Source organism: Doryrhamphus excisus, chromosome 21 (genome assembly GCF_030265055.1).
Source record: "Doryrhamphus excisus isolate RoL2022-K1 chromosome 21, RoL_Dexc_1.0, whole genome shotgun sequence".
NCBI lineage: Eukaryota > Metazoa > Chordata > Actinopteri > Syngnathiformes > Syngnathidae > Doryrhamphus > Doryrhamphus excisus.
Genome location: NC_080486.1, coordinates 3,568,176 through 3,594,319, shown reverse-complemented (window position 1 = coordinate 3,594,319; position 26,144 = coordinate 3,568,176). Strand labels below are relative to the sequence as shown.

Sequence of the window (26,144 nt, the reverse complement as noted above, 5' to 3'; positions counted from 1 at the left end):
CAAAACTTATTAATATCTAGGAGGATTACAAAGGGGCGGGGGAAACGTGTGGGATAAAGGCCGTCCACTCACAAACAAACCGAGCTTCCATCCACACGGACACACCTGCATTTATGCTTGAATTAGCCACCAACCTCACCCATTGGACGTCTCCGAGATTATAATGGCACCATGAGAGGCAGTTTGACTGTGATCTACGAACCTCAATTCAGAAGAATAACAACTATTAAAAGGGAAAAGACAAGGACAAGCGCAAGTGGATGGGCTCAAGTGGGAAGAAAAAAAAAAGTGTACATATAAGAGCGCTTCTATGAATAAATACAATATATGAGCATATGCGACCGAGGGCGTCATGAACGATGGCGTGCATTTGAAATAGATCTGTCTCTTTTCTATTCCCGGAGAAACGCGGCACAATGACTTTTTATGCAAATCTACAGGAGTCAATCTCCTGTCCATTTCGCCGCATCACACTGCTCTAAATGACAGTCCGATAATTTGAGCTGCGTATATAAATATATATTTATATATATAGGGGCTATTTGATTTTCAAATGAGCATAGGCAGTGTTGACCCCCGCTAATAGCCAAGGCACAGCGGTTGACTTAATACGAACACAAATGCATAAAGCCAGTCATTTGCATTCAAGAGCGATAGCAGACAATATAATACGCATGCAAGAAAAGGCCAAATAAATAAGAAGACTCGACGATAATGAGAATAAGAGGAGACTCTTTAAGATTCTTCACCAAAAGCATTCTCTTGTTTAATTGGCGGGGCCGCTGCTTTGCCATGGGAATTATGGGTAATGAGAATGCTGTTCCTCAAAGTGAGACTACAAGAAATAAGAAAATATGTATGGAAACATGGTGTCCGTGTCGTCTGCCCTCCATTTTCTTTTTTTTTTGACTATGTGGAATCAAACTATGGAATGGATTGAGTAAGACCCTTAAAAAATGAACAACAATGAGCCAATTCAAGAAACAACAACAGCTTCAAGAAAGCAGGAAGTGAACAAATGTAACAGATACTGATTGTAAAAAAATATATATAGATAAAAAAAATACCTTAAACTATATTAGGAAAGCAGGAAGTGAACAAATGTAACAGATACTGATTATAAAAAAAATTAAAATCTTTGAAAAAAATATATATAAAAAATACCTTAAACTATATTAGGAAAGCAGGAAGTGAACAAATGTAACAGTTACTGATTGTAAAAAAAATTAAAAAAATTAAAATATATATATATACAAAAAAAATACCTTAAACTATATTAGGAAAGCAGGAAGTGAACAAATGTTACAGATACTGAGTGTAAAAAAAATATATAGATAAAAAATACCTTAAACTATATTAGGAAAGCAGGAAGTGAACAAATGCAACATATACTGATTATAAAAAAATTTAAAAATTTTAAATATATATATATATATATATATATATATATATATATATAAAATACCTTAAACTGTATTAGGAAAGCAGGAAGTGAACAAATGTAACAGTTACCGATTGTAAAAGTACCAGGTGGAGGGGTAGGATTTAATAAGCTTTGCTTCTTCCTACTCCTTTTGGACATGTGGAACTGGCAACTGATTATGTGATGCATTCAATTGTCATCTGATGCACGTTCAAATGAAATAAAACCATTTATGGACGTCAACCAAACCAAATATGGACGTCCATTTCTGCTTGAATAATGACGGAAAGCTGGACGGACAGACAGACAGACCGGGGACAGACGAGGGTGGGTGGGGGGGTGGTGGCGGCGACTGAGGACAGTTGAAGATTTATTCAGACACCATCTGAGAAACAGGTGCCATAGCCTATGAGACTGTGTGTGTATGTGTGTGTATGTGTGTGTGTGGTCCCTGACCATGCAACATTGACCATGAACATTCTCCACTCCTAATGACCCAGGGGCGCAGCCCTGGTCACAACCTCAAAGCCCAGTGGACACACACACACACACACACACACATACATAAACACACACGTACGCTGGCTACAAACTGAACCCCCTACTTAGCCGTGCAACACTTGTGAATGGCACTGACAGATTTACTCCCGTCTCCTGTGCGTATTAAAGGCCACTGTTTGTTATTACAAATCATAAAGCAAACCATACATCATCAAACTCAATGCTAACCTAAACACAAGCCACGGCCAGGGACAGACATGCTATACGCTACGCTATGCTAGGACGCCGTTTAATGTTCACATGCTTCTGGCGCACCATGCTAGCATTAAAATGTCTTCCATTTTTTTTCCAGGCCACTCAGCAGCTGTGTTAGCACCAAATTTAGGTAATCACGGCAAATTTTTTGGACTTATTGCAACATAAAACTGAGTATAACTGTTTTATTTTTAAATATAGTGGACACCCGGTTAGTGCACGGCCCTGGTTAGCATGTTTTTCAATAACACAGTAAACATACGCCTTGGTTTGCGTACATTTTCTGGTTAGCGTAAAGTCCAACTGTGTTCTTAATGTATTTTTACCAACAAAAAAAAACCTCCCTGTTAGCATGATGCTAAAAACAGTTACGCCACCTGTCTCATAATTTTTAACGCAAAACCAGTTTTACATGTATAAAACAATTAAGGAACATTTAAGGTGAATTTTACCTTCACTGACGACAAAGACTCGATGTGGCAGCGAGACCAACGCGGACACCACCTTCCTGTTTTGCCATGAGTTATTATAGTTTTAGCTTAGTCTTCCTTATCAAAATGCTGGCACTTGCAATTTTATTGCGCACCATTTTGGGTTATTTTTGTACAACAATATTAGTGCTGAATTTTTTTTTTAAATTAATAAAGTCATAAAATTGACGAGAATAAATTTGTAAATTTAGAAAAATAATAAAAGTTCATTTTGAATAGTTTTCTGCATGTAAAATTATAATTGTATACTACTGTACGTACTCGAATGTATTAATTGGGTAAAATTTATTTGGTTAGAGTACATTTCGGTTAGTAGAACAAGTTAGTGATGCTAACCAAGGTTCCACTGTAAGAGAATAAATTTGTAAATTTAGAAAAAATAATAATAAAAGTTCATTTTGAATAGTTTTCTGCATGTAAAATTATAATTGAATACTACTGTACGTACTCGAGTGTATTAATTGGGTAAAATTTATTTGGTTAGAGTACATTTCGGTTAGTAGAACAAATTAGTGATGCTAACCAAGGTTCCACTGTAAGAGAATAAATTTGTAAATTTAGAAAAATAATAATAAAAGTTCATTTTGAATAGTTTTCTGCATGTAAAATTATAAGTGTATACTACTGTACGTATTAGAATGTATTAATTGGGTAAAATTTATTTGGTTAGAGTACATTTCGGTTAGTAGAACAAATTAGTGATGCTAACCAAGGTTCCACTGCAATTAATTTTTTTTTAAAAGGGTACAAATTTGGCAAAACGCGCAACTCGACCATGTTATGTGATGTTTTTTTTTTTCAGGCTATTATTAAAAAGCCCAAAATCGGATAAAAAAAACAAAAACAAAACACCCACTGTAACTTTACAGTGATTAATCGAATCACCACCAAATTTGGTACACAGCTTTAGGGCACTAACAAGCACATTTGAGCAAAATTGTGAAAAAAAAATATTAATTATATGCATGGTAGCAACCAAAAGTGTCATAAATGTCCTCTAGGATCCCAATGGGGGTGCCCAAATTTTTTCGCATGGTCCTACTTTTCTCTCTTAAGGACGGGGAATGCCATTTTTTCCAAATAAGGCCAATAGCTTCCGACACTAGCACGTCCCCGGACACTCATTTACTTCATGTCCATGCGCTGCAAATGTCATTTGTCTCTTTCGCTGGAAAAAAAGGACACTTTCAAATTCCCCTTAGAAGTGCTCCGTCTGTGCTACAAAGCAGTCATAAAAAAAAATCTCCTGAATATGCTTTTTGTTTTGTATCTTCAAATGGTTTCCCATGCCATAAAGATTTTCTGTGTTTCCAAAAAAACAGATGGTGAAGTCATCAACACTCGGATCTTTTATGCGCCGGGCCAAGCTACCTCCATTCCCATGTGCTTTTCACCTCTGCCAATACATGAAAGAGGTGGTGTTTTTTCTGGTCAAATAAAAGAAATGATTTTTTTTTTTCTACCACTCCTTGCCTTCGCTCCCACTCGCTTGGCTTTACTAGCACATGTAGCACATGTCCAAGGGTAAAATAGTGGGACTTGTGCCAGAGGCATTAAAAATCCTCATCTGTGGAACACATTTGTTGAGGCCTGTGGGGTCGGTGGGTGGGTAGATGAGGTTTTGCGGTGCAGAGGGTGCATTGAGCGGGCACTGGGCTGGCCTTGGTTTACAGATACTGACTAAAATAGAAATGTTCTGACCGAAAAGTTCTTTGGGACTGTTTGTCCTAATGGGGGTTGTTAAAGGGTTCTTGAGCTTGTATTAATAAAATATATGGGAGTTGCTTGGAATAAATCACATTTAAAACAGCATTCAAGTCAATCTGCAACAGTTAATCGATGATTAATCGATTATCCAATTAATCGATGACTATTTTGGTGACTCGTTTTCTGATATGTTGTGAACCAAACATTGTCCCTCTAGTGCTTAGCCAATTATTAAATTAATCAAAACAAGTTTCAGATTAATCGACGAATAAAATAATCTAATGGACATGCTTTCCAGGTCAACTGTTTTAAACATTCCCAAAAATGGGAATAGAATTATTCCATGGAAGCGGACACTGGGCTGGTTTGTTTACAGATATTGACTAAAATAGAAATGTTCTCACCAAAAATTTCTTCGGGACCGCATTTAAAACAGCATTCAACTCAATCTGCAACATTTAATCGATGATTAATCGATTATCCAATTAATCGATTACTATTTTGGTGTTTGATTACTTGTTTTTCTGATATGTTGTGGACCATACATGGTCCCTCTAGGGCTTAACCAATTATGAAATTAATCAAAACAAGTTTCAGATTAATCAGCGAATAAAATAATCTAATGGACATGCTTTCCAGATTAACTGTTTTAAATATTCCCCCCTAAAAAGCCTGAATTTATGAATCAGCCACAGATTACTCTTGAGGTGGATTATTATTTCTTAATTCATTTAGTTGTCGGTTAACTACTATGATGATGAATTAATCTTCAGATTAATACTAAAAAAAAACATAGCCCCAGTCAATTATATCTGTATTTTTTTTGTTACTTTTTTGCACTTTCCATGTGGTTCTTATTGACTAATTATTTAGAGTGCTGACTTAAAAAACAGAAAAATTAATTCCTGATTATTTGAAACACTTGATTAATATTTAACAACAATGGCAGCTGTTATCCTCTGCAAAGGCAGTGACCTTCCCCGTCTTAGTCGCCCCATTCGCATGGGAACTTTTAATACTTCAGATAAGACTTCATAAACAAAAGCATGAAACTAAACTTAGCTTGATTATAGCGAACCCTCTTTGTCGTGCATCGCAAGGTTTACCCAACTTGTTGAATTATTCACTGATCATGTGGTGTAAACAATGATATGGAGGGAGGGTTTTTACCTTGTAAAGTCGTATCGCAGCCTCATGCCTCTGGTTGGTGGTGTGTAGCCTCAGTTTATCCACGCTGTTGCTGTAGTAGTCACAAGCGTTACACTTGAGGTGCACGGGGTTACCGATGGCCACGCACTTTAATCTCCATTGGTTGGCTTTGCCCCCCTCCTTGATGTGCGCCACCAACTGATGCTTCTGCATGTGCTTGTCCGTCTTGCAGTGCAGCTGAAAGTTAGCCTTGAGCTGCGTGTTGTAGCTGCACAGCTTGCACTGGTAGACGTCGCCGACCACGCAGCGCCACTCCTCTTCGGGCAGCGAACGCTCCGTGTTGACGTGGGCATTAAGAGCCTCCAGGCTATCCGTGGAGTAGCAGTTGCACACAGCGCACTGGTAGAGGCGCAGAGACGGGTCGCTAATAGGCGGCGACAGAGACGAGAGGCACGGGTCCGACGAGGACATGCCACCCATTCCACCTGAGGACACCAGCGAGAGGTCGTCGGCCATCAGCTGACCACCGGCGAGACGCAACTCCGCTGATAGGTCGCTGTTCGCTAGAAAGAAAGTCAATAAAGATGTCATGTTAGCACGGCGCAACAGGAAGTAGTTTTGTGTATAAAACACTATTAAAGCAGCAAAATGAATAGTGAATATAGTGAAAGGAATGGGAGTCGACAGTAGGGAGTCCTCCATGCGGGCTTCTTTTACACAAAAGGATTTGATAAAATAAACCCTCACAGACGACTAGGGCTCCTTACAAAGTCTCGTCTATAAAAAAAAAAGCCCTAATAGGATTGAATCAGGATCAATTACAATCATCCTTTTCAAGTTGCTAACTCGCTCATCAGGTAGCTTTAATTACTCCTCTCAGCGGTGGTGGTGGGACAACGCTTTTAAAGCTGCAGGCTTTTCTTTCTCACACACACACACACACACACAGATTTGAAAAGACTTTCTTCTGCCCACCCAGCCCTGAAAATGAAAAAAAAAAAAAAAAAAAAACACCACTCATAAAAATGTAATTTGTTTGATCCCATCATTGACCCTCTGTCTACGCTTTCAAAACGCATAAATTAACACTTTATTTGGAGCACAAAGAGGACAAATTGAAATATTTCTGCTATACTGTATATTGTACCAATCAGTGACTGTGTGTTGTATAGTGATGTAGGACTATGTTAAAAAGCCGTACCATTTCAGTATGTGGAATCAAACTATGGAATGGATTGAGTAAGGGAATCAAACAATGCACAACGATGAGCCAATTCAAGAAACAATACAAGCAGTTGATGTTCACTATATCACTATATTGACAGTTATGACAGTTACTACGGTACCCATTATGTCATTGTATGGTCATATCACCTCGTACTTCGGTACGTGACAAAAATAAAATTAAAAAAGAAAAAAAAAACAAGAAAAAAACACTTAAACTATATTAGGAAAGCAGGAAGTGAACAAATGTAACAGTTACTATTCGTAAAAGTACCAAAGCACCAAAGTACGAGGTGATATGACCATACAATGACAATATATGACCATACGTGACAATAAAAAAATAAAAATAAAAAAACTATATTCGGAAAGCAGGAAGTGAACAAATGTAATACATGACAAAATAATAATCGATAATAATACATGAAAAAATAAAAATTAAAAATTAATTTAAAAAATTTGAAAAAATAATTTAAAAAAAACCTAAATTATATTGGGAAAGCAGGAAGTGAACAAATGTAATACATGACAAAAATAAAATGTAAAAAATAAAAATGAAAAAAGCATTTAAAAAAATAATTTAAAAAAACTTAAATTATATTAGGAAAGCAGGAAGTGAACAAATGTAACAGTTACTGATTGTAAAAGTACCAGATGGAGGGGTAGCATTTAATAAGCTTTGCTTCTTCCTACTCCTTTTGGACATGTGGAACTGTGAACTGATTTTGTGATGCATTCAATTGCAATCACATGTACGTATGTTCAAATAAAATAAAACCATTACCATTACATTTTCTACCCATGGTATTTAAACACGGCATAAAACAACCCCCGCCGCCACCATGCAAACCCTATGTACAGCTGTAGTCGCTATAGGGAGCTGCTTGTTATCAGTGTAAATCACCAAGAGTACATCTGCTGGCTGGGCTGTGACCTCCACACTGTGTGTAACACTGCAGGGTCATTGTTAAATCTCCCTCGCTCCTACGGGAATCCACTTCCTGCTGTGTGCCAGCATGTGTGTGTTATGTGTGTTCTCTCCATTGTGTGTGTGTGTGGAAAGGTGGGGTGGTAGGGATTAAACTGATTTAAGAAAATTACAAATGAAAGATTAAGAATAACTCTCATGTGGCGTCTCATAATCATTTTTTAATCAGCTAGGGGTCAAAGAGAAGGAGACAATGGCGGAGAGACAATATGAGACTAGAGATAAGGGGAAAGGGAAAAAAAGGATAGAGATAAAAATGCAAATGAACAGAGGAGATACTAAACAAAAAACACTGATAATAACAGATGGGATCAATTGGTTGAATAAATGAATCAAAGAAATGAACAAACTGCCGCCACAAGGTTGTTGATGGCCGATTTGACAAGTCTACAGTGAAGGGAACAAAGTGAAGGCTTAACGTGCCAACACACAGTTGCAGATATCTGCTGGAAAAGGAAGGACAGTGGGTCCCACATTCAAACCAGTTACATTATTCATTCATTCATCGCAGGTGTTGCTGGAGCCTATCCACACAAAGAGGGTGGAATTGAACCCTGGTCTCCTAGCTGTGAGGTCTGCGCGCTTAGTTCAGTCATTAATGCTAATATCAATATATAATGTTAGGACAATGTACAAAATACATTTGCTTTGTCCCAAAAAAACAATTGTTTGTAAACCAAAACAACTTTCCGTACACCTTGGTTTTCAATTAAAATAATTGCCGTCTTGGTTATCACACCAAACACTGTATCTGTTGCCTTTCGAGTCCCCGGAAAAACCCACGCATGCACGGGGAGAACATGCAAACTCCACACAGAGATGACCGAGGGTGGAATTGAACCCTGGTCTCCTAGCTGTGAGGTCTGCACGCTTAGTTAAGTCATTAATAAAACTAATATCAATATATAATGTAAGGACAACGTACAAAATACAGTGGCTTTGTCTCAAAAAAACAACTGTTTGTAAACCAAAACAACTTTCCGTACACCTTGGTTTTCAATGAAAATTATTGCCGTTGATATGTCAGGGAATTTATGAATTATCTTTATTACATGAGTGGGTTATTTGTGAACAGAATAAACTAAATAACTGTATCTGTTGCCTTTCGAGTCCCCGGAAAAAACCCACGCATGTACGGGGAGAACATGCAAACTCCACACAGAGATGACAGAGGGTGGAATTGAACCCTGGTCTCCTAGCTGTGAGGTCTGCACGCTTAGTTAAGTCATTAATAAAACTAATATCAATATATAATGTAAGGACAACGTACAAAATACAGTGGCTTTGTCTCAAAAAAACAACTGTTTGTAAACCAAAACAACTTTCCGTACACCTTGGTTTTCAATGAAAATTATTGCCTTAGATATGTCTTGGTTATCACACCAAACACTGCACTTGACAAGCTAGTCGAGTACCAAAACAAGCGTCCCTGCATTGGTGCCTCAGTCTCTGACGAATAGATGGTTGTTTTTACATTGGGACACTATAGACAGATTATACCAAGAAAAAGTTAACTTCCAGTTCTACTTACCGAGCCCTGATCCAAGAGCACTTGCTGTTGCAGCATCGAGCTGGAAGGGGTTGATGCCCATCATCTGGGCATCAGGGCCACCGCCGCCGCCGGCTGGGTTCTCCAGTTTGACGCCCGCCAGGCCGATGTTTTGAGCCAGGTAGTACTGGTACAGCTCCGCCTCGGCCGGTGCTAACCCCAAATGGAGGCTGTGCTGGATCTGCTTCATGTTCTGCTGCAGCAGCATCATATTGTGCATGTGTTTCTCACTCGTCATGTGGATTCGTAGGTTTCGTGCCACATTGGTCTCATAGTCGCAAACCTGTTGTAAAAAAAACAAAGACACGTGACTTAGTCCATTTGTAGAAACATTACATTATTTCAAGTGAGGTTATGCTAGGCTGCGTGACACATTTTTAAATGACTCCAGGTCACATGGTTTTTGCGGTGAAAAGAAATTACCCAATGACGCAGAGTGAAATAACTATCTCATTGTATTACATTTCAGTGTACTACAATGGTACTCTGTTGACTTCATTACCTCACATCGCCAAGTCGGCTTCTGCTTGGGTTTGGATGGCGACGGTGCGCCGCATCCTCCGCCGAGTCCCGCGTTGGCTACTGTGTTGGCATGGTTGTGGTTGTACTGCGCCTCGCTTCCGCCGTTCTGGAGTGTTTGGACGTTGTTCAAGTGCTTGTCCGACTGCATATGGATGCTAAGGTTGCCTTTGGTGGTGGTTGAGTAGTTGCATACCTAAAAATTAGACATAGTGAAATAAGACTGAGGAGTATATTCGGATTATTATTGTTATTATGTTCTTGTCAGATATGATGTAAAATTGGACAGACCTCACAGCGGAAAGGCTTGTATCCACAGGTATAGCTTTCCCCCCTGGCTAAACGAGGGTGAGGCTGTCCTGTTCGGCAGTAAACGCACGATCCTCCGGACTCCGGATGTTTCTCCTTCATGTGAGCATCCAGCGTCTGCTGGTACTTGTAGTGCCAGTTACACTTGGGACACTTTAGCGTCTTGCAGGAGTTCCTCGAATGCATCATGGTCATGTGGCCTCCCAGAGAACGAGACGATCCCAGGACTGTGTCACACTTCGGACACTCGACACCGCTTCCTGGGGAACCTTCGCCCGGACCGGGGGTACCGGGGGTTCCGGGGGTACTCGGATTTCCTGCGTGTTGATGAAGAGGTCCGGGACTCTCGTCATCCCTACGAATCATCATCAAGTCAAGAGGGTGGGACGATGGCGACGACCCTTCCCGTCCGGATTCGGTCATCAAGTCATTACTGGTCTCCCGCTCTCGGGCATCTGCCAGGGCAGCACACAGACGAGACTTATCCATGTCCAGCTTCTCGCACATCGGCAAAGAAGAAGAGGAAGTGGATGCGGAACCTTTGCTGTCGCTGTTAAACATTAGCACACTGTTGGAAAGGGGGGAAATACTTTGGTTTAAGAGAGGGAAATCTTTGCTACTGGTGCTATTGGCCCGTTGGCCTTTCAGAACTACGCTCATCGCCTGCTCGTCTTCCTCGTCCGCTTCATTGTCTACTCCACCACCGTTGGAGTAACCATCGTCATCCTGCTCTGGACTTTGTTCTCCAACTGTACCGGGTTCCCGCTTCACGAGCGGGTAGTGGCTCAGGTCCGGCCCATTGGGTTGCAAAGTGCACGTGTCCCTAATGTGGCCCCGACTGTCACTATTAGAGTTCCGGGCGTCCATGTTGCCACCAGCAGCAGCAGCAGCAGAACTCCCGCTGGAGGTTCTATGGGCACCAGCCCCTCCCCCGAGGTTTGGGTTGGTCTCAGCCTTTGGCATGGTTTGGGTTCGGGGATTTTGGTCATTGGAGGAGCTGCTGGCACTACCCTTCAGAAAAGCGAACCCCGCCTGAAGGGAATCGGTGTTCTCCCCAGTACTGTGGAAAGCGTTCCACAAACCGCGAAGCCCGGTGTCCGGCCCTAGGAAATTGGCAGGTGAGGGAAAGTGGGATAGCACAGATACAGGGGTTTTTTTTGGTTCCAGAAAGCTTATAAGAGGTTCTTTGTCCTTGCCGATGCCCTGTATGATGGCGGAGACGTGCTTGTTGCTCAGCAGCTTCTGCTCCTGCTCATTCAGGGTCATGCGGTGGTCATGGACGGCGTGTGTCACGAAGGAACGGCTATAGCCAAATGAGAGCTTGCACAGGAAACACATGAGCACTGGCTTTCGCCGCCCGTCGGCCACGCAGCCCTCGAACTTGGACAAGTCCACATTGTTGGGGACATCTTTGGACACACAGGAGTTTTTGGCTGCACCATCCCCCTTTAGATAGTCTTTGTCGTTCTTGTGGCGGAGGTCATAAACACGGAAACTGTGCAACACGGGACCGGCGCCCGACCGCCCTCCTGTTGAGGTATTTGATAAGGAGGGCGGGTCGGCCACCGACGATTTAGTCCCCAATGATGAGGCGATGTGGAAGGAGTTTATGATCTGGGGATAGAAGGACATGGGTGCAGCAGGCTGCTCCAACCGCTCCCCCCCATGGCTCAGACCGCTTTGGCCGGTGGCGGACTGGGCGTTGGGGAAGTTCTGGGAGGATAGCAGGCCCCTGAAATGGACAGCCCCAGGGAGCCCTCCCTGGTTGCCACGCTGCTCTTTGGAATCCTCCAGGATGAAGGCAGATCCATCCGGCTGGTAGATGATCTCACCGCACAAGTTCTCCACATCGCTTTCTTCGTCCATTTCGCTGTTTAGCTCCCCTCCATCGACCGTACGCTCCGCTTCTTCTTCATCGTCGCTCTCCTCTCCTACCATCCCTTCGAGTTCGTCGACATCTTCATGACCTCCCGTGGTAGGCAGTCGCGCGTTGGGGCAGTGGTGCTCCATGTATTTTTGTAAACTGGAGAAGGAGCCGGAACATTCGTTGCAGGGGATCTCCTTCGCCGGCGCCACGGGAGATGTGGCAGGGGCCGAACAGTCCGAACCCAAAGCTGCTCCTCCTCCTGCTCCTGGTAAAGTCCCGGTAACACTCCCTTTGTTACCGGTTGTAAAGCTTTCTCTCCGACTCTGCTCAGTCACAGAGTCGATGGTTGCACTGACAAAAGTGGGGGTCGCCGTGGACCTCAGCGGGCTGACCGTGGGCTCTCCGAGGCCGTTCTCCATCTCTCTGGCTACAGGTGACGTTTGGTTGTTATTAGCGTTGTTGCTGTGGGTGACACCTGTCTCCATGGCCACAACGGAGTTCTCCTCAGCAGCATCCAGCCTCTGGCCACCATGTTCCTGCTGCCGTGATGAGACCATATGGGGAGAGTCACAAGTTGCCATGACGACCTCTACATAGGGATCTCATCTCATCCGGCCTGGCAGGGACCTGAGGAGAGCAGAAAGGATGATCAGCTTCCGTGGAAGTTTTAAGAACACTTCAGGACCGTCACTCCAAAAGTGGATTTGATTTGAAGGAGTCACTTGACAGCAGGAGTTAATTAGACAGCATATATTTAGCTCCTTTATGCTAGTCTCATATTTGTAATCAATCCTCCGGACCCTTTATTTCCTTGCGTTTTTACCAAGGGACGCATCAAATGCGCCCACACATATTACCGCAGATAATGTTTTCTTCATTTTGTAATCAAAAAAGACAAAACAAATGAGACATATCGAGACCACGAATGCTAATTAGCAGAAACTGCTTGAGGACCGGGCTGCACGGTGGTCGAGTGGTTAGCGTGCAGACCTCACAGCTTGGAGACCAAGGTTCAGAACAGACGCAGAATTATTGAGCATTCTGTTAACAAACAACCCACCCATGTAATAAAGAGAATTCATAAATTCCCTGGCTGGAATCTGTCTATAGTGTCCCAATGTAAAAACAACCATCTATTCGTCAGAGACTGAAGCACCAATCCAGGGACGCTTGTTTTGGTACTCGACTAGCTTGTCAAGTGCAGTGTTTAGTGTGATAACCAAGACATATCTACGGCAATCATTTTCATTGAAAACCAAGGTGTACGGAAAGTTGTTTTGGTTTACAAACAATTGCTTTTTTTGGACAAAGCCGATGTATTTTGTACGTTGTCTTTACAGTATATATTTATATTAGCTTTATTAATGACTTAACTAAGTGTGCAGACCTCACAGCTAGGAGACACAAGTTCAATTCCACCCTCGGCCATCAAAACTCCGATATACAATATTCTACATAATACAGCTATACTGTCTTTGAAATTTGAAGGGTGTACTCACATTGCAGATGATAATAAAAAACATGCAATGGAGTGCCTAATTACATCTAAAATGTTTTTGTAGATAAGTGGTTAGCATGCATGCCTCACAGCGAGGAGACCCGAGTTCAATTCCCCCCTCGGCCATCTCTGTGTGGAGTTTGCATGTTCTCCCCGTGCGTTCGTGGGTTTTCTCCAGGTATTCCGGTTTCATACCACATTCCAAAAACATGCTAGGTTAATTAGCGACTCCAAATTGTCCATAGGTATGAATGTGAGTGTGAATGGTTGTTTGTCTATATGTGCCCTGTGATTGGCTGGGTGTACCCCCGGCCCTTGCCCACCTTCTCCTCTCAGGTACCTTGCGTGTAAATGTGGTGACATTCAAAGAGAGCTTTAAAAAGGGCCATATTGACCTTTAACCTCATCCACCTGCTGCTTAATTCTGTCTTTGCCACTCTCACTCTTTCTCTCTCTCTCTCTCTTGCTGGCTCACAACAAAGCTACAAAGCAATTAGAGGATTAATCCGCACCAATCCAGGGCCAAACAAAGCCAGTGGGAGGGACAGTAAAAGCGTGAGGAATGAAATCAAACGTGCGAGTATGTTTGCGTGTGTGTGTGTGTGTGTGTGTGTGTGTGTGTGTGTGTACGCGCTATAAGCATGTCTAATCTGACATATCCGAGAGATGATTCCATGAGGACTAGTGATAGATTAAAAAAGAAATTATGCTTTTTTCTCCGTTTCTAGCCTATTTAATACAATTTTTCACGCATGTGACAAAAATATCTATATTTTTTTAAAAACAGTTACTGATCGTAAAAGTACCAAAGTACCGAAGTACGAGGTGATATGACCATACAATGACAACCCATTTATTTGTTCACGTCCTGCTTTCATAATATAGTTTAAGTTTTTTAATTATTTTTTTAATGTATTTTTTGTCATGTATTATTATATTATTATTTTGTCATGTATTACATTTGTTCACTTCCTGCTTTCCTAATATAGTTTTGTTCATTTAAATTTTTTTTCTTGTCACGTACCAAAGTACGAGGTGATATGACCATACAATGACATAATGGGTTGTCATTGTAAAATGAAAAAAAAAAAAAACATTAAAAAAATATTTTAAAAAGTTAAACTAGGAAAATTAGGAGCTCCTGAAAATTAGGAAAGCAGGAAGTGAACAAATGTAATACATGACAAAATAATAATCAATAATAATAATACATGACAAAAATAAAATAAAAAAATAAAAATAAAAAACATTTAAAAAATAATTTTAAAAAACCTAAACTATATTAGGAAAGCAGGAAGTGAACAAATGTAATACATGACAAAATAATAATAATAATAATACATGACAAAAGTTTTTTTAGCTGAGCGATTGAAACTACAATTATTCCTGCACGACAGAACCCCCCCCCTCCCAAAAAAAAAAAAAAAACTACAAGCTCACGCCTGTCTCCCGATGAAGTCACCCTTGTAATTGCGGAGAAATTAGTAGCAATGAGCTGCTTTACGTTCTAAACAAGCCGCATGTTCAAACAAGCCATAAATATGTGTTACTACTGCAGGAATGCGTGACGTTATCACAACATGAAACACAGCGTTTGCAACGGTTTGCGTCTCGGTCACGCCGATGTTCCTCTCGATCAGGGATTCCAACCACACGATTTGAGGACACATTGCATGCATTGCATATTTAATAAGAATAAAAGACATTCAGAATTTGATTTTATGATAAATAACACTCCGGAAAACAAACCCACACAACAAATTAGGTCCTGAACCTCAGTTTGAGCACCCCTGCTGTACAAGACAATGGTTTGGTTTGGCTTTAGACACTAATGTGGTACGCTAAATGTCAAATAAAAATTAAAAACAGTATAATTATGATATTATTTGCATTGTTTTACTGATGTTTCTTTGTATGTCTTGTTGTTGCGGACCACAGCATAACACAGCAAAAGAGCATGAAGATCACATCTAACCACAGCTTGTCAACACGTATTAGAAACAAGATGTTTTCGAACAGTTGCAGCACATGTGAGAGAGTGAATTTTAATTTCATGAAGTGAAAATTAATCTTTTGGCAAAATTAATGGTAATGATTTAATTTCATTTGAACATGCATCAGATTACAATTAAGTGTAGGAAGAAGCAAAGCTTATTGAATCATACCACACCATATGGTACTTTTATTTTGACACTTTTACTGTTATATTTGTTCACTTCCTGCTTTTCTGATATAATAAATTTTTTAAAAGATTTTTAAATTTTTTTAAAATTATTAAAAAATATTTATATATATATATTTTTATGTATTTATTATTTATTTTTCGGTCACATACCGAAGTAGGAGGTGCGAATAAATAATAAATAAATAAATAATAAAATAATAATACTTTCGTGCAAATAAAGTGTACAAGAATGGAGGATGCAAAGCTTCAGTTCAAATATGTCTGGAAAACTGGGAACATTTTTGGGAAGTACCGTGACCCACTCAGACTATGAGCGGAAAAATATTAAAATAAAATTATATAAAATTTGAATTACATTTCATTCATTCATTGGTATGCTGACTTCGGGGGAGAGGCGGGGTACACCACCCCTGACTATGTTGCCGACATGCCAACCACTAGGACACGGTGTGAATGACAGGAGGAAAACCTCCGATTCGCTTCATCACACAGCAACCTAACACTCAATTATACTTAGGATATTTAAAGGATACTTCATTTTCTACCGCTTATCCTCATGAGGGAGCCTATCCCAGCTGTTTTCGGGCGGGAGGCGGGGTACACCCTGGATTGGTGGGCAGCCAATCACAGGGCACATATAGACAAACAACCATTCACACTCACATTCATAGCTATGGACAATTTGGAGTCGCTAATTAACCTAGCTTGTTTTTGGAATGTGGGAGGAATTACTGGAAAATATTAAAATAAAATTTTAGAAAATTAAATTAAATTAAATTAAATTAAATTAAATTAAATTAAATTAAATTAAATTAAATTAAATTAAATTAAATTAAATTAAATTAAATTAAATTAAATTAAATTAAATTGTTTTCTAATTTTAAATCCAACAGGATTCTCATAATTTTCCTCTGAGTTAGCCGTGTGTACATACGTATTCAAAGAGGCCAAACGTAACATCCAGGATTTACGACTCTGTCATTTCACTGCTTTTGCTTTTGATTGTCGAGGTGAAATACAGTCTGAGGTTAATGCATCTCACACTTTTAAGTGTGCACTAACGGATAAAAGTGTGCACTAATGGATAAACCAATGCATTTTTGAACATTTGGCGCTTGTAGGTTCGCAGTTGTTTACATGCAACGCATGTGAAAAACATCTGCATGCCGAATATCCTATTAGCAACACACAAACGGAGGGAGTGGGGAAGGGGGGGGGTGAAATAGTCTCCTTCTTTGCAAGATGAAAAGAAATGGCCTCAGCAACACCGACCTCTGTTTTTTTAATTAAGCATGTCCCCTTGCATTCACATGCACACACATACAGTCCACTCAGGTAATTAAAGTGGCAGATCAGATCCAGTGAGAGGCAAATAATAGCCCAGGAATGTCTTCTGTGGACACTGCATGTTCTAATAGGAGCGGGGGCTCCTCGGTCTATTGTTTTTCTTTTTTTTTTTCTACCTCAAGCCCCCCTTTTCCATCCATCTGCTTTTCAACAGCAAATCTAAAGCGCTTTTTTTCCAAACTTTTAATCAGAAAAGTCACATTGACATGCTTTTGATAATCAGACGATCCGACGCACGCGTTACATAAAAGTTAGCAGAAGAATCAGGTCATAAATCATGTTGTGTAACTTGAGCACAAAGCTAAAAAAAAAAAAAAAAAAAAAAAAAAAACAAGACAAGGGTATTTCAGACTTAAACCGAGCTTCTGTCGCATGTCACGGTCTTCTTCTGTTTTTTTTTTTTTTCCTCCTGTCAATCCATCACGCATAAGTTGCAGTCTCGGCCTGACGCACGCAATAACCTGTAATTGCAATGTTGTCACATCGCCGTCTGTGTTTCTTATTTCACGTCTAAATCGCATTAACGCAACTGGTTTCGCTTTGCGTTTTTTCCGTAACTAACCCGTAATCTTCTGTATCAACGCACAATGTCGAGAAGTCAAACGATTTTTTTGAGGTCAATCTCGCAGTCAAACACCAAATCTTCTATCAAAATGTCAGCCGGTGTTAACCAAAAACAAAAGCGGAGGTTGCGGTGAAAGACCGTGCATCCATCTCCCACTGTCAACCGACATGAATGGAACAACTCCGGTCTAATTAGGTCTGTTTATTTGTCGCCGTGCATAAATAAGCTTGGGGCACACACACAAAAAAAAAAAAGGATCGTCTTCCTTTGGCTGCTTTTCTGCACACATGCATTCTATCACAGAGCTAAGTCCGGGTTTTGTGTCTTAAAAAGAAAACAGGAGCAAATTGGAAATGGGAATGACATTTATGTGACCATTTTTTAGTTAGCATGCAATCCTTCTTCTTTGCAGCCCGAGGGAAGAAAAGCCTAAACTGAGGCAACACTTGTCTTTTACTATTTATGTGTTTCCTTGTTTGCTATGTGACAAAAATAAAAAAAAATGAATTAAAAAAACGGTTACTGATCGTAAAAGTACAGAAGTACGAGGTGATGTGACCAAAGTTTTTTTTAATTTTTTTAAATGTTTTTTTTAATTATTATTTTATTTTTGTCATGTATTACATTTGTTCACTTCCTGCTTTCCTAATATAGTGTTTTTCATTTTTATTTTTTTTTTTATTGTCACGTACCAAAGTACAAGGTGATATGACCATACAATGGCATAATGGGTTTTCATTGTAAAATTTTTAAAAAAAAATAATAAAAAAAACTTCAACTATATTAGGAAAGCAGGAAGTGAACAACATGGCAAAATAATAATCAATAATAATAATAATAATACAGGACAAAAATTAAATTAAAAAATAAAAATAAAAAACATTAAAAAAAATAATAAACAAAACTTCAACTATATTAAGAAAGCAGGAAGTGAACAACATGGCAAAATAATAATCAATAATAATAATAATAATAATAATAATAATACAGGACAAAAATTAAATTAAAAAAATAAAAATAAAAAAACATTTTAAAAAATAATTAAAAAAACTTAAACTATATTAGGAAAGCAGGAAGTGAACAAACATAATACATGACAAAATAACAATCAATAGTAATAATACATGACAAAAATAAAATATATATATTTTTTTATAATTAAAAAAACTTATAGTAGGAAAGCAGGAAGTGAACAAATGTAATACATGACAAAATAATAATCGATAATAATAATACATGACAAAAACAAAAGTAAAAAAATAATTTAAAAAACTTAAACTATATTAGGAAAGCAGGAAGTGAACAAATGCAACAGTTACTGATTGTAAAAGTACCAGATGGAGGGGTAGGATTCAATAAGCTTTGCTTCTTCCTACTCCTTTTGGACATGTGGAACTGTGAACTGATTATGTGATGCATTCAATTGTAATCTGATGCATGTTCAAATGAAATAAAACCATTGACATTGTTGTAAGACACTAAATGCATGCAAGACAAATGCAAATCTTAGCTAACTAAAACACAAACCTAGCATCTATAACATGGAGGGTGGTGAATAGCCAAGAATCGCTGCTTCAAAGTCGTACCACCGCAACGAGAAGCCACATAAACAAGCGACATTGAACACATCACAGGAATAAGACCTACTCTGATATTCTCCGAAGTAACCAAAAAAGTGACCGATGTGGAGTATAGCGTCAAACTATCCTAAAAAATGCTACAAGGGGCTAGCTTAGCAAGAGGTCAAGAAGTGAATAGAATAGAAAGAACCCCCCCCCCCCCCCTCCCCCAAGAGCAGGTATGCAGCCCCTATCCTTTAGGCTGATGACAGGTAAATTGGCCTTGCTGGCTGCTCAGGTAACATTACACCCAACTGCCCTCAGGTCCGTACCTGATAAGTCATTGTTAGTGAAAGACAATACCGAGCTGATGACGGAAATACCCTCGCTTCCACCCCCCACCCCCCCCCCAAAAAAAACATCAAGATATGCAAAATTAAAGTTGCTGACCAAAGGCTATGTTGATGCTGTGAGAGATAGGATCCAAGATGGCGGGTAAACACTTCCTCGGGTCATGGAGTTGTGTCCATTTCAAACACGCTTAGCTATGCCTGATAAAGAGTTGGAAGAAACCAATCCCATACCTAGAAAAATGTTTGAAAAACTAGGGTTGTGACTATCGATTATTGTCAATTAATCTGAAGCTTGTGTTGATCTGTTTTTAATGTCTAACCTTCTATATCTGACTGCTGTGCCCCGCCCCCGCTTTTTTAACTGTGTACTAACCAATGAATGTTGTATTTTGGTGTGTCTTTTATTCTGTTTACTTGCTCTATTCAACTTCATTCTTTTGTAAAGTGTCTTTGAGTATCTTGAAAAGCGCTATACAAATAAAATGTATTATTATATTATTATTAATCGAGTAATGGGTTAGGCTCTAGATAGAGCAAATCAATATGAAATTGTTAATGGATTTATTTTGCCGAAAACCCGAAGATAATAGATCTGCTTTCATGGATGATGAAGGAAATTAGAGATGCTATTGGTAATCGATTAATCTATTCGATTTTGCATTTGATTAATCATTTGTTTAATGTAAAAAAAAATAAATATCCACTGATTTTCAAATTTCTTGTGTTCAGTTCATATTGATTTGACCGATTACGCGATTAATCTGGACTTTAATTAATCTGATTAATTTCAATCGGTTCATATTGATTTGACCGATTATGCGATTAATCTGGACTTTGATTAATCTGATTAATTTTGATCGGATCATATTGATTTGACTGATTATGTGATTAATCTGGACTTTGATTAATCTGATTAATTTCGATCAGTTCATATTGATTTGACCGATTACTCAATTAATCTGGACTTTGTGTATTCTGATTAATTTTGATTAATCGAAACAAGCATTAAATTAATCGACTAAGAGACATTATTTGCAGCTCTAAACGAAATTAAAAAATATCCACTTTTGACAAGCTAAAATCAGAAGATACTTACATTTTGAAAAGAAAAGAGATTAATCCAACACCAAAATAGTTCTGGATTAATTGGATAATCGATGAATCATCAATTAATTGTTGCACCTCTACCAAAAAAAACAAGCAATATTGCAAACCAAGACCGAGCTGAAGCATTCAAATAAATAGTCCGACACTGCCGGGTCACAGTCTGCAAATTACGGTCCTTGCTAAAGATTTTCTCAGCATCAAAGGAGAAGCCAATCTACATAGCTAATGCCTCCAATTTTTTCCCCCCTCTTTCCGTCCTCCAACTCAAAACAGCAGGGTAAAAAAAAAAAAAAAAAAAAGGGAGGTGGGGGGCGGGTGAGCGAACGGGGATTTTTCTTTTGCCGGCAATCTGGAAACACTCTCCAGTTAATTAAGGTTGATTGGAAATGAACCGCACAAAACAAAGGGCAGCCTATGCCCCCTGAATATTATGACTTGTGCACATGTATGCACGCGTGCACAAGGATGAAATGAAATGAGGGGGGTGGGGGGGGGGTTACTAAAGAGAGTGAGAAGCTCCCCACTTTGGACCCTGATAACCTCCCCTTGTAACGCCCACCCACCCCCAGATTAAGGGAATGCACAGGCAAAAGAATGTGTGACGACCTCCGCTATGGAGAAAAGGAAAAAAAAAAAAAAAACTTCCAGCCCCTGATGCCACAAAAGGCAAGAAGGTAATTAAGTTTGAAAGAATAGAGGCACTGCCACAAACAATGCAGCAGTGTCCATGGGGAGGGATTTGAGTGTGTGTGTGTTTGGATGAGGGGGCAGAAAATCCATTAACATTCAGCAGTCCGGGTGAGCGAGAGGAAAGAGGGCAAAGGGGAAGTAAGGATGGCATTCTCTCACTCACTCTTTGCTCTTCTTGTCTTTTCTCTTATCGCAGCATGACTCGTCTGAGCGTCCTTTTTTTTTTTTTTTTTTTTTTAACAGCTCTCACATCTGCTTTGGAACCCCCCCCCCCCTTTTTCCCTGATCCCAATCCCAAATCCGGCATCCCCCTCTCTAGTCTTTTAGTACAATTCAACAGCCCTGCGGTGCTTTTTCTTTATTTATTTTTTGCCCTTTTGCTGTTTCTCGAAGTTGCCCTCCAAGGTGAGGCAGTGAAGCAGACACTAGGCTGCTATAAATGTATCAACTCTCTCGGGAGTAACAGCGCCCCCGCTAGGGCAGGTATAAACCAGAAATAAACCACAAAAATACAGCACTTTTTACATATATATGTTTTTTTTTTGTTTTTTTTTTAACGATTAAACCAGGGGTCTCAAACTCAATTTACTTGGGGGCCACTGGAGCTAAAGTCTGGGTCGTATCAGGTTTTCCAAAAAAAAACAAAAAAAAAACGCATTAATTAAAAACAGAAAAATTAATAAATTTTGCTTTGGTTCCGATTTTCTACAATAAAAGCTCTGATAAAATATTCCACTGTTCTCAAATATCTTACTTTTTATTTTTCTACACAAAATAAAAAATAAATAAACAAATCAAGAATAAAGAAAATCAATCAATCAGTAATAAATAAATAAATATAGTAATAATAATAATAATAATAATAAAACGGCAAATAATAAAAACTTATAGTTGGTGGGTAGACAAATTATTTTTTTTCAAATAAAAATTAACAAAGCATTATTAGAGCCCTGTAGACATGACAAAAGTCACATTTATACTCTTTATTTACAACATATTGCGCAACGGCAGGGTCTTGTGACACATGCTAACTCGCAAACTAAAGAGCTAGCAACTTAAACGGTAGCCTCCAAGTTATTAACTTTAAACTTAAAAAGCCAAAAACTTACCACTTCCACACAGATAGGGAGGATAACTATTAACCTTTATTTAACCTTTAACATGAACATTAATCAAACGTAATAATTTTTTTCTGGGTACATGATACCATACAGCATCCATATCAAACTGGTGGGGGCCTCAAACTAGTGTCCTGCGGGCCACATTTGGCCCGCGAGCCGCGTGTTTGAGACCCCTGAATTAAACTCCCACAGCGATATAAGACGTGTAGCAAAGCCTGCTTTGACTCTTTGAATGAAAATTGTAGTCAGGCGCATCGTAAACAGGTTCGAACTCAAACAGCGCCTCTAATGGCCACTGCCAAGTACTACACATGTCAAATACGTCAAAAAACAATGCATAACTGCAGTTTTGATGGAAAAAAATTATTGAACACTGCAAAATAATACTTTTTACTCATTAATGTGTAACCGCGACTTAAAAAATACTACTCTTTCCCTACCTGAGAGTACTACAAGCAAATGGGACTAGCAAAAAAAAAAAAAAATCTACAGAAAAACTTTCAACTTTTTTTTTTCTTCGGCACGGCATCTTAACTCAATTAGCAAAGAATGTAATTTAATTTGCAGACACAAGCGTACGCTAACAAAGAATACAAGCAAAGCTAACCTTCTACTCCCACGTGCTTGCATGCTAAGAAAGAAGTATTCATTGCTCATGCATGTGTGTCCAAATGAGAGCGCAGAGCCATCATGAGACACATTAAGACATGCTAAAGTCTGTTTGTGATGCCGGACGAGGAGAAAAAAAAAATTGATGGCGTGTGTTCGCACTAGGGTGGGGTGTTGTTTATATATCTGATTTATATTTATTTATATATCTGATACTGGAAAAACAATTGAACATGTTGTGCAAAAATAATTGTAATTAAATCGATAGTGTCCTAATTATCCCAGCAAAAGTAGTTGCATACATTTTGCATTGGTGAATAATGACGATGTTTTGTATTGTGGGTTGGAATTGAACGCTGCTGTTGGTGTGTTAAGGTCAGCGATAAGGTTTAAAAACCACCAAACTGTGTTTTGGACACTGGAGAAACATGTGCAAGCTTAAGATGCTAAAATTGAGTGCTGCTGTTTGTGTGTTAAGGTTTCCATTAAAGTTAAAAAGCATCAAACTGTGTGTTGGGTAATGGAGAAACATGTGCAAGTTTACCGTAATGCAACTGAGCGCTGCTGTTAGTGTGTTAAGGTCAGCGACAAGGTTTAAAAAGCACCAAACTTGGCTGCTGTTGGTGTTTTAAGGTTTCCATTAAAGTTAAAAAGCATCAAACTGTGTGCAAGTTTACTGTAATGCAACTGAGCGCTGCTCCTTGTGTGTTAAGGTCGGCGATAAAGAAACGTGTGCAAGTTTACCATGTTGGAACTGATAGTGTGTAAGGCTAGCGATCATGTGTGTTTACCACTTTGGACTCGAGCGCTGCTGTTCGTGTGTTAAGGTCGGCAATAAAGAAACATGTGCAAGTTTACCATGTTGGAACTGAGCGCTGCTGTTGGCGTGTTAAGGTTGGCGTTAAGGTTTAAAAGCATCAAACTTTTACCGTAATGGAGCTGAGCGCTGCTGTTGATGTGTTAAGGTCGGGAATTAAGAAACCTGTGCAAGTTTACCATGTTGGAACTGAGCGCTGCTCTTCGTGTGTTAAAGTCGGCGATAAAGAAACTTGTTCAAGTTTACCATGTTGGAATTGAGCGCTGCTGTTCGCGTGTTAAGGTCGGCGATAACGAAATGTGTGCAAGTTTACCATGTTGGAATTGAGCGCTGCTCTTCGTGTGTTAAGGTCGGCGATAACGAAATGTGTGCAAGTTTACCATGTTGGAACTGAACGCTGCTGTTGGTGTGTTAAGGTCGTCAACAAAGAAACATGCAAGTTTACCATGTTGGAATTGAGCGCTGCTCTTCGTGTGTTAAGGTCGGCGATAAAGAAATGTGTGCAAGTTTACCATGTTGGATCTGTGCGCTGCTGTTGGTGTATTAAGGTCGGGAATTAAGAAACCTGTGCAAGTTTACCATGTTGGAACTGAGCGCTGCTCTTTGTGTGTTAAGGTCGCCGATAAAGAAACCTGTGCAAGTTTACCATGTTGGAACTGAGCGCTGCTGTTCGTGTGTTAAGGTCGTCAACAAAGAAACGTGCAAGTTTACCATGTTGGAATTGAGCGCTGCTCTTCGTGTGTTAAGGTCGGCAATGAATTTTAACTGCTGCCTTACTTAAAGGAAGTTACTCGTCGAGTCTGGATGCATTTAGCACCCAAATGAGGCACCGATACCGACACCGGATATCAGTACTCATCCCTAGTTTGGCACCGTTTCCGAGCGAGCGATCGAGTTGGCAACTAATTGTGACTTTGCAAACGCGGTGTCTTTATTAATCTGCCCCGGGCTTTGTCTCTGCGTCTCACCAGAGACGTGGATTAGCGCTAAAACGATGACTGCTTAATCCTTGATTTGACTGTACTAAATAAATATTAATCTAGCATGCTCATCATGCTCTTGTAAGGTACAACATACACAATATGAAAGAGCTTAGCCGTTACATAAATCACGGTCCTTATCTCTTGGATGAGGCTAAAGCATGGGGCAAAACACCCCCCGCCCCACCCTCTCTCTCTCGCCCATGCACACACATACAGTACAATACAATACAACGTGCTGGGATTATTTATGAAATTATTAATCCTGCTAAATACAGGGCCTGAAAACAATCTCTAAAATGTTTCATTTTTGGGGTGTGTGGATGCACACAATTATATGCCAGCGTGTGTGAGAGAGAGAGGGGGGGTCATGTGGGGGGGTGGGATTGAAAAAAACAACACATATCAGTCATTTGTGTTGATTCAGACCCCTCTCACACTCAGCCTCTCAGCAGGTTTGTTTAGCAAAAATACTGCAGGGAATATATAAAAAAAAAAAAAATGAAAGCTACCTTTGCTCCACACACACACACACACACACACACACTTAAGTTGACAAGGCCGTGGCAGTGCAGCCCAGAAGAGGTTAAGCAAACAGCGTCCACGTCAGTCAAGGATAGCACACACACTCACTAGACAGACACACACCGCAGTCTCTGACGCAGGCATTTCACATCCACCTGGCAAATATAAAAGGCTGGTTATACTGTACAATCCACACAATCAGCGAGCCAGAGCCCCTGGCATTCTTTGCTTGCTTTGCGCTATCACAACTGTGCCACTACGTAACTATAAAAATTCGGAAAATGGAAATTTTCCAGGTTTCGATTGACCGCCGCACACAACAATATGAACGCAGATGCAGTCGCGTACCTGTCCGTAACTTTTGACCATTTCGCCGAAATACCATAAAATTTGGTATACATGTTTACGGGATTGTCGAGCATGTGTGTGTCAAATTTGAGCTGAAATCTTTGACGGTCCTTGAACGCACCATAATGTATGCTTTGAGACGCATTAAACATTAATATAATGTCACTGTAGTGTCCAACAAGCAGGTAGCATAGATTATAGCCGCTAGCGTTAGCCTGACGACCACTCTAAAGGCCACTACGTAACTCCCAAAATTCGGAAAATGGAAATTTTCCAGGAAAGTAGTCTGTACGTATTTGTTTGTTTCGATTGACCGCCGCACACAACAACATGAACGCCGATGCAGTCGCGTACCTGTCCGTAACTTTCGACCGTTTCGCCGAAATACCATAAAATTTGGTATACATGTTTACGGGATTGTCGAGCATGTGTGTGTCAAATTTGAGCTGAAATCTTTG

General features: G+C 39.8%; 2 protein-coding genes across 6 annotated transcripts in view; one reads left to right on the top strand and one right to left on the bottom strand.

The window, feature by feature from the left end:
- pex2 (peroxisomal biogenesis factor 2) overlaps window positions 1-26,144 on the top strand; it is a 253,053-nt gene that overhangs the window by 157,217 nt on the left and 69,692 nt on the right. The window contains exon 4 of one of the 3 annotated variants that reach the window (XR_009120473.1): window positions 3,993-8,505. The exons of the other annotated variants lie outside the window; for them this stretch is intronic. The gene's annotated coding sequence lies outside the window, so the exon portion shown is untranslated. Of the gene's footprint in view, window positions 1-3,992; window positions 8,506-26,144 lie in introns of those variants that run through there. 3 annotated transcript variants of the gene reach the window in all.
- The window catches only part of zfhx4 (zinc finger homeobox 4), a 118,137-nt gene that overhangs the window by 74,066 nt on the left and 17,927 nt on the right, over window positions 1-26,144 (bottom strand). For all 3 annotated transcript variants that reach the window (XM_058059540.1, XM_058059539.1, XM_058059542.1), the window contains 4 exons: window positions 10,098-12,609; window positions 9,790-10,002; window positions 9,270-9,570; window positions 5,548-6,089 (listed from right to left, as the gene is read on the bottom strand). In XM_058059540.1, coding sequence (XP_057915523.1) covers window positions 5,548-6,089; window positions 9,270-9,570; window positions 9,790-10,002; window positions 10,098-12,563 — 3,522 coding nt within the window. In that variant the 5' untranslated portion in view covers window positions 12,564-12,609. The remainder of the gene's footprint in view (window positions 1-5,547; window positions 6,090-9,269; window positions 9,571-9,789; window positions 10,003-10,097; window positions 12,610-26,144) is intronic.